This window comes from Hylobates moloch, unplaced genomic scaffold (assembly GCF_009828535.3).
Source record: "Hylobates moloch isolate HMO894 unplaced genomic scaffold, HMol_V3 SCAFFOLD_6, whole genome shotgun sequence".
Lineage (NCBI taxonomy): Eukaryota > Metazoa > Chordata > Mammalia > Primates > Hylobatidae > Hylobates > Hylobates moloch.
Genome location: NW_026652281.1, coordinates 1,475,707 through 1,484,976, shown reverse-complemented (window position 1 = coordinate 1,484,976; position 9,270 = coordinate 1,475,707). Strand labels below are relative to the sequence as shown.

Genomic DNA, 9,270 nt, shown 5'->3' with positions numbered 1-9,270 from the left:
TTCCTCTGCCTGTGGATGGCACGGTGAGGTTCAGGGCGGGGAACTGGACTATAATTTGGTCACATCTGAATTGGCGCTCCATTATGCTGAGGCTTTAGCAGCCCTGTACATTTCTGGTTGCTATTAGGGAATCATAATCACTATGATTTCTATCTGGAGTGACAATAAACGGTGCACAAGAAAGGAAGGCGTGCAGTGCTTGCACTCCAGGATTCGGTCCTGTTGGCTTGGCCCTGCAAGCCCCTTCTCAAGGCCGCCTTGCTGCGAGCAGGCTCCCCTGGGCTTTCTGCCTGCGGAATTTGGGGGAGGAAGCCCCAGTGGCCCACAGCTGCCCCAGCAGGTGAGAGTTTAGAGGTTGAAGGGATAGGTATTTAAAGACTTGCTTAATGTGTACATTTTCTAATTGAATTTCATGTGGAGTCTCAGATCACAGAAAGGAGCATTTGAGTCAGAAGTCTGCAGGATCGTCGAGGGTGTCTCCTGAAGCTCTGGAGGCCTTCGTGTTTTTTTGTTAGATGTGGATATCGTCTTTCCTTCCCCAGAGCTCGTGCGCACAGAGGTCTCTATAAATATGTGTGGGGAAGGATGAATTTTAGAACCTGGGTGTGATCCTTGACACTCTATTTCCAGTTTCCCTGGGCGGAGCAGGGACCAGAAAACTGCCTGCTTGGAAGTGGTTCAGCAGGTCTCTGAGGTTTTTTGGAGTGCCCTCTGTGTGTGTTTTGCCTATCAGTGTTGGTTACGGAAACAGGTGTCTCCCATCCTGGCACCAGGTGACAGAAGCTGGCTCCTGGCTCCCTAGCTTCTCTCCCAGGAACACTGCAGGACCCCCAAATGTTAAAGCCTTGGCAGTCAGGGCTGAGAGGTTTTCACTGGTGTCTGAGAGCCAGGTTTTTCTGTATGTTTGTATTTTGTTTGTTTTTATAGAGTAGCCTCTGTGTATGTTACAGTTAACCTGAGGCCTTTTGTGCCAGGCCTCCCCCCGAGACCTGGTGAGTCAGGACCTCTGGGAACAGGGTCAGGGTGCATGTGTCACAGTGGCGAGGTGCCCTGGCTGTTTCTGATAGACACAGTGGAAAGAACTGTCAGTCAGGGTTCTGCCAGGAGGGTGGAGATCCCCCTATGATTGTCACAAAGAGCATCTAAGGGAAAGGTGGGTCCACCAGGTAGGTGGCTGCAGAGGAAAACAGTGAGTGGAGGGAGCCAGTGCAGCTGGGCTGCTGAGACCCGGAGGGAAGGAAGGAGCTGCACTGGAAGTGCAGGTGTCTTGGTGCGTGCTGTTGGCAGGAGTGGGTCCCCTTGTCACCCAGCCTTCTCAGTCCTACCTGTGCCTGCTGCAGGCTGGGCCTCACCTGGAACAGCTGGCAAAGCAGGCCGCAGCTTGTAGGGAGTGCAGGAGGGTGGCTGGCAGCCCAGTTGGCAGTCAGGCTCCAGGGCCTTAATGACACAGAAGAGGCCAAGCCAGCAGCACTCACGTGTTGCAATCTGCTGCATGACAGGCTTCTCATCCGGTGCTCCTGACCTGTTTTGGGTCACAGCAGGCTGAGGTCAGGGCCATGTCCCTGCTGCACAGGTGAGGAGAGTGCAACCTGGATTGATAGCTGTGACCTCCTGGTGTGGTGCCTCAACCTCAGCCGCATCTGCCCCCCGCAGCATGTGAGAGGTCGGATTCTTAGCCCGACCCCAGACAGTCTGAAACTCCAGGGAGAGCCCAGGCCAGTGGATTGTTTTTAACAAGCCCTCCAGGTAATTCTGATGCATATCAAAGTTTGAGAATCATTGATTTTAAGTAATTCCAGGGACATAAATTCTCTAAGATACCACGTTATTTTATTTCCTAATGTTGAGAGTTTTCTGTTGGTTTTTTGAGATGAGGTCTTGCTATGTTGCTCAGGCTGGTCTCCAACTCCTGGACTCAGGCAGTCCTTGCGCCTGAGCCTCCTAAGTTGCTGGGAATATAGACGTTAGCCACCTGATGTTGAGTTTTGCAAATAATTGTCACATAGAAGCACCTTCATGCAGGCAGGCTTTGCTTACTGCAGGATGGAGCTCTAGGCACTTCATTGTAGAACCAGTGGAATATGAGGCCTGTTCGAGAAGTCTTGAGGAAATAAAGGACAAGAAAATTGTTGTTCCTTTTTTTTTTTTTTTTTGAGACGGAGTCTCGCTCTATCGCCTAGGCTGAAGTGCAGTGGTGCCATCTTGGTTCACTGTAAGCTCCACCTCCTGGGTTCACGCCATTCTCCTGCCTCAGCCTGCCGAGTAGCTGGGACTACAGGCGCCTGCCACCATGCCCAGCCAATTTTTTGTATTTTTTAGTAGAGACGGGGTTTCACCGTGTTAGCCAGGAGTGGCCTCAATCTCCTGACCTCGTGATCTGCCCGCCTCGGCCCCCCAGAGTGCTGGGATTACAGGCGTGAGCCACCGTGCCCGACCATCACTTCATTTCTTAACGTCTTACATATGTGAGAACTTTTTTTTTTTTTTTTTTGGAGAAAGAGTATCACGCTGCTCAACTTTTCACCTGCCATGCCTCTCCCTGGGCAGGGCTGTGGGCAGAAACCACCTGCCCCTGATGGGCATGTCCAATGGTTCCCCTCGGCCAGGACCTCAGGTTCTCCTCTCCAGCGAGGAGTAGGTCCACTCCACATGCCAGTGCTGAGTCTGATACTGCCCAGACCTCTGGGGACGCGGGGCCTCTGGAGTGCAGAATCCATGTGTGTGCACAGGACACTGTTGGTGTTGGCTGGTTAAGTGGTGACTGCAGAACGAGGCGCGAGCCTCCCAGTTGCTGTGAGCCAGCTTTGCCCAACCTTGCTTGACCACAGAACCCTTTTCTCAAAAGGCCCATTAATATTTTGGGTTCCCTAAAACAGTTTGGGAAGTGTTTGTGCAGACCGTGATACTGCCCAGTAGCATTTATTTTTAAATTGAATTAAATACCTTCCAAATTCATTTCAAGAGTGTTTCAGAATTTTTCAAGTTGGTCCTGAGGAGTCCGTTGTCGGCATGGTTGCAGTTCCTGGTGCCATGTTGTGTTGACACGTTCTCGAACGCATGCTGTGAAGCAGGTGGTTCCGAGGCAGCCAGGCTGAGGAAATGCTGTGTGCCTCATTCCTGTCTGCTCACCCACGACTTGCAGAAAGCCTGCAGGAAAGAGGCCTTTTCATTTTGCTTAAGTCCAGTTTCCCAAAAACAAATTTGCCAGCACAGCTCTCTTGTCAGAGAACACACGCCTCACGCTCATGTTGGGAAAGGCTTTTCCACCCTCCTGGGCTCCCGCAATCGGCCTCAGCCTTACAAGTAGCCGGGGGCCACAGCCGTGCGCCGCCAGACCTGGCTAGTGTTGTATTTTTTTGTAGAGACGATGTCTCGCATGCTGTCCAGGCTTCCTCTTCTTTCTTATGTAGCATGACGTCTCTACAAATGTTTCCTGAGTGTTGTAATTCAGTGTGATTTGAGTAGTGTGCACATTAGATTGAACGGTGTCCAACTGATGGGAACGGACTGAAGCTGTGTCCTTTGGGAGAGCCAGTTCTAGGCCATGTGGAGAGTTGAGGACGCCTGGAGGGTGTTCGTAGCCACCCATCGCTGGAGCCACCTCGAGCCATGATGCCTCAGGTTCCCACCCAGTCTACCCGAAGCAGAGGGTTGGCCTGGGGCTGAGACATACCCTGGAGGGGCGTCCAGGGACCTCTTGTTGCTAGTGTACACTTTGTTTCCTCTGCTCCGCAGGGAAGGATATGCAGAGTTGTGGGTCCCGCCAGGAGTTTAGAGCAGACCCCACCCACCCTGTGCACAGCAGGGAAGAGAGCCTGACCTTCCCAGCAGCTGGACAGTTGTCCCCTCCCTGTTCAGTGAAGAATCCCCTCTGTCCCTGAGATGCCACCTCTCTGGGCGTGCCTGGGTCTGTGTCTGGACCTCCTGCCTCCTCCTTCTGCCGCCGGTTTTCGTGTGCTGCGATGGCACTGGCTTAATTACACAGGCTTTTTAGGATGTTTTAATGTCTCAGAGGGCGTGTCTGGCGTCTTTTCATTTCCAGGGTTTTCTTGGCTGCTCTTGGGGTGCGATTTTTCATGTGAACTTGGGTGTCAGCTTGTCTGGCTCCGTAAAGAAGCTCATTGGTGTTTTTGCTGGGATTGTGTTAAATTTATCAGTCAGCGTAGGAAGGACTGACTTGTGGGCGATTCCAAGCTGCCCTGTCCCAGTGCAAGAGGCATCTCCCCGTTTATTCACGCACGCTTCGTGTCAGAGGTTTCTCCCCATTTATTCACACACGCTTCATGTCAGGCATCTCCCCATTTATTCACACACACTTCTTGTCAGGCGTCTCCCCATTTATTCACACACGCTTCATGTCTCTCAGGCGTCTCCCCGTTTATTCACACACACTTCATGTCTCTCAGGCGTCTCCCCATTTATTCACACACGCTTCATGTCTCTCAGGAATCAGTTCTGCACATTTGTGGTGAAATGTATTGATATTTTATTCCTAAATATTTTTTTCTTCCTTCTTGCTCCTGTAAATGCAGTTTTCTCCACTCTGCCTCCTAACTGGTTATAATCGGTGTCTGTGAAGACACTGGTTTCTATGTTAATTTTTTTATCCTCTGCCTTTCCAAGCTTCTTTTTTGTTTGTTTGAATTGGCTTTATCAAGTCTCTGGGTTTTTCATGTACAGTGTCATATCATTTTGCAAATCTGAGCTCGTTTTGCTGGTTGTTTTCGTGTTCTTGTGCCTCTAGTGGGCTCCGCTTGTCCAGTCGGGGGGGGGGGGTGCCTCCACACAGGGACAGGTGGTTGCGGAGACTCCTGGGAGAGCTCCTCCTATTCCGCAGTGAGTAAGGTGCTGACTTTAGCTCCACAGAGTGTCAGTACATTTTCATCATATGCTAAAGCATCGCTTCCTATTTTCTTTTTTTTCTTATTTAATTTTCGAGACGGAGTTTCACTCTTGTTGCCCAGGCCGGAGTGCAATGGCACAATCTCGGCTCATGGCAACCTCCGCCTCCTGGGTTCAAGTGATTCTCCTGCCTCAGCCTCCTGAGTAGCTGGGATTACAGGCGTGCGCCACCACGCCCAACTAATTTTGTATTTTTGGTAGAGACGGGGTTTCTCCATGTTGGTCAGGCTGGTCTCAAACTCCTGACCTCAGGTGATCCACCTGCCTCGGCCCCTCCCACGGTGCTGGGATTACAGGCATGAGCCACCGCACCTGACCCTCACTTCCTATTTTCTTGAGTATTTTTATCAAAAAGGCTATTGAATTTTTGTCAGACATTTTTGTCATCTGTGAATAGAACCCTTTGACTTTTGGCCTGCTCTTAGATGTAGTTTGTGAATGGATTTCCTAACCTTGAGCTAACCTTGCACTCCTGGAGTAAACCCCACTGAGTCACGGTCTGTTACTTTCTGTCCCTAATGTTTCATGTTGTCTTTTTACACCAGTGTTCCTAAGTGATGAGAGTTCTCTTTCATTGGCCCTTTTCAGACTCGAGCCTTATGCGGACCCTTATTATGACTATGAAATTGAGCGGTTTTGGCGTGGCGGACAGTATGAGAATTTCAGGGTGCAGTATACAGAAACAGAGCCGTATCATAATTACCGAGTAAGTATGACTTAAATATCCAGATGTGAACTTCATGATCTGCTCAATAAAGTCATCCCTTTTTATTTATAGTAAAAAAAATAGGGCTTTATATGAGCTTATAGAGTCAGCACAGTGTACCAATTTCAAAACCAAATTAATTGTGGAGAACTAATTCAGAGCCAGCGATTAAATTAATGGTCATTTGAACAAAGACTTGCCTGAAAACTGGTTCTTGCTATGGTTTTGTTTTTTTGTGTGGTTTTTGTTTGTTTGTTTGTTTTTTGAGATAGGGTCTCACTCTGTCATCCAGGCTAGAGTGCAGTGGTGCAATCTCGGCCCACTGCAACCTCTACCTCCTAGGTTCAAATGATTCTCCAACCTCAGCCTCCCGAGTAGCTGGGACCACACGCATGCACCACCATGCCCAGCTAATTTTTGTGTATTTTTTTTGTAGAGACGGGGTTTTACCATGTTGTCCAGGCTGGTTTTGAACTCCTGAGCTCAAGCAGTCCACCTGCCTTGGCCTCCCAGAGTGCTGGGATTAAAGACATGAGCCACTGTGCCCGGCCTGGTTTGTTTTGGAGGCGGAGTTTAACTCTGTCGCCCAGGCTGGAGTTCAATGGCGTTGATCTCACCTCACTGCAACCTCTGTCTCCCAGATTCAAGCAATTCTCCTGCCTCAGCCTCCTGAGTAGCTGGGATTACAGGTGCCCACCATCACACCTGGCTAATTTTTTGTATTTTTAGTAGAGACAGGGTTTTGCCATGTTGGTCAGGCTGGTCTCAAACTCCTGACCTCAGGTGACCTGCTTATCTCGGCCTTCCAAAGTGCTGGGATTACAGGCGTGAGCCACTGTGCCCAGCTCGGCCTGGTTTTGAAAATGAGACTTGCCTGTATACTTACTGATGCCTGTGTCCAGGGGTGCCTGCGTCTCCCTGCTCGGGCATGTCACTCTTCCCCGCCCCTCAGTGATCCCATTTAGGATGTGGCACCTGTTCTCCTCTACTTCAGCCAGCTTGTTAAGTCTGTTCCTGCGGGCCTGCTGCACCTCACTGCTCTCATGGAAGACTGGTCTATACTGAGATTTCCTCCCTGGAAATCTCCCTGGTCTGAGCCTCAGAGTTTAGCGTATTGATGAATTATGTGCTTCAGACTGGGAGTTCCTCATCTTAGCTGTTAGGGTGATTTGGCAAAGTTGCCCCAGGGAAGGGTCAGTTAGAAGCTGCTGTGTAGTTCCTGTTCTGTGACTGCGGGGACAGTCATGAGCTTTGAGGACCAGGTGCAACTGTCTCCTCAGGAGCCCATCAGGGTGAGCTTGCAGAGGGAAGAGGGCCCCATTGTGCCGGAAAAGTCCCCCTGCTCTGTCCTCTTGTGCCCCATCTCTCCATAAAGCAGCTTCCTCATTGCAGGTGGGCTGCAGGGTCCTGCTCCTTACCCCTGGGCAGGGTACCCTGGAAGGTGGGAGAAAGCCCCAGGGATCCCTTTCCACTGCGTTCCTCTCTGCTGTGTCCGAGGGAGGGGCAGCAGGGAGGCTCAGGGTGCACCCTGCATCTCCCCAGCAGAGGCCTCAAGCTTGAAACCCATCAGGTGCGTTGTGATTGGACTTTATTCAGTTTTAACCTTGAATATTAGAGCAAATGAATGAGTAAGAGCAGAGGAAAAGTTGGAAAGGGCATCCGAGGATTGTACTAGAAGAACAGGAGCAGCCTTTTGGGTGCCCACTCTGCCCCAGAGGCAGGGCATATGCTCTGCTGTGGCTGCACCCACCCGGGACAAGCCTCAAACTCCCGTCTCTGGATGGACGAATGGACTTGCCCAGGCCACACGGCGGAAGGCTATCTGTGCCAACGACACCGGGCTTTGACTGCAGAATTGCTGCCCTGAGTTAGTCTAGAACTGGGCTATGACTGCAGAATTGCTGCCTTGAGTTAGTCTGTAACTGGACTGTGACTGCAGAATTGCTGCCCTGAGTTAGTCTAGAATTGGCGGTTGGGATGATTTCACTCCTGGTTTGTGTTTGCTCTAATTTGGCATCTGACCCGGTTTTTAACATTGTGTTTTAAGGAGAGAGTTGGGAATGAGATCCCCACTTGAGGGTGCTCCCTGATCCTGCCTCTCTCTTGCCATCTCCTCTGTACTCCACCGCACAGAGTTCAGTCATAGTTGGGAGCACTTGGTGTTTTGTGTGTAGGTTTGTGGGGTACAGGTGTGATTTTGTGACACAGACAGATCGTGTGGTGTTGGAGCCAAGGCTTTCAGTGCCTCTGTCACCCAAATAACGCACGGTGTCCCCATGTGTTTGGCTTTTTAACAAAGGAAAGGGAGCGGGAGCGAGAGAGAGAGAACAGACAGCGCGAGCGCGAGCGGGAGCGGGAGCGGGACCGAGAGCGGGAGCGCCGGCAGAGGGAGCGCGAGCGAGAGCGGGAGCGCGAGCGCGACAAGGAGCGGCAGCGGAGGAAGGAGGAGTGGGAGCGTGAGCGAGCCAAGCGGGACGAGAAGGACCGGCAGCACCGTGACCGCGACCGGGAGAAGGAGCGGGAGAAGGAGAAGGGGAAGCCCAAGCCCCGCTCCCCGCAGCCACCAAGGTAGACCCTGCTTCCTGAAGCCCAGGGGCGTGGGGGAGGTCTGGCATGCAGCTCTGTACCTAGTCCCCTCGGCCTGCGCTTCCGCTTTGCTGCCCACAGCTCTGGAGCCCCGGGGGACCAGTGCAGGCCCACGGCCCGAGCCCATGGTTCCAAACCCAGAGCTCTCCGACGCAGGGCCTTTCTGTGAAACTCCCAAGGCCGTGACATCTGCCCTGAGCTCCTGGGAGGCTGTTCTCATTCTAGAAGACCTCACTGATGTGAAAATGCTTACAGTCCACGTGCAAACATTGGTGTGTTTTAATAGGCGCTGCCCTTGTATACCATGCACGGTGTGTAACTCACACCCTGGGCAGCATGTTACTGTTCTCAGGAGAGTTCTGAATTCCAAAGCACGCCTGGCCCCCAGAGCTTGGGACTGGGCTCAGGTGCTGTGGGGCGTCCGTGTTGCTGGTCAGGGTGAGGCACTCTAGCAGCCAGCATGCAGGGGAGGGCCGGGCGGGCTGCTGTTTTTCCTTGGCGGAGTGGATGCCTTGGTTGCAGAATGATCCTTGCTGCCAGCTGCTGGGGGCACAGCCGAGACCCATGAGACAGGCAGGCGCTGGGGCTCACGACCGCCCTTTTTTCCCTCAGATATACTTGACTGTTAGAGCAGAATGGATGGGCCTCAGTGGGCATTAGAGTACTGGATGATGTTTTTGGTGGGTGTTTTTTACAACTTTATTGAAATATAATTAGTGTACCGTGCAACATACCCATTTAAAGTGTACAATCAGTGGTTTCTAGAATATTCACAGAGTTGTGCAGCCGTCATTGCAATCAACATGAGAGCACTTTTGCCTCCTAAAGTGAAACCTTGTGGTGGCTCACACTTGCACCCTGCACTTTGGGAGGCTGAGGCGGGTGGATTGCTTGAAGCCAGGAGTTTGAGACCAGCCTGGGTAGCAAAGCAAGACTCCATCTCTATTAAAAAAAAAAACAATGAAAATTAGCTGGGCGAGGTGGCATGAGCCTGTGGTCCCAGCTACTCGGGAGGCCAAGGCAGGAGGATTACAGGATCGCCCAGGTGTTGGAGGCTGCCATGAGCCACAATTGCA

At 51.7% G+C, this 9,270-nt stretch overlaps 1 protein-coding gene across 8 annotated transcripts in view; it reads left to right on the top strand.

The window, feature by feature from the left end:
- ZC3H18 (zinc finger CCCH-type containing 18) overlaps positions 1-9,270 on the top strand; it is a 65,586-nt gene that overhangs the window by 34,375 nt on the left and 21,941 nt on the right. For all 8 annotated transcript variants that reach the window (XM_058440392.1, XM_032156224.2, XM_032156223.2 and 5 more), the window contains 2 exons: positions 5,491-5,608; positions 7,908-8,176. In XM_058440392.1, the coding sequence (XP_058296375.1) occupies positions 5,491-5,608; positions 7,908-8,176 (387 nt within the window). The remainder of the gene's footprint in view (positions 1-5,490; positions 5,609-7,907; positions 8,177-9,270) is intronic.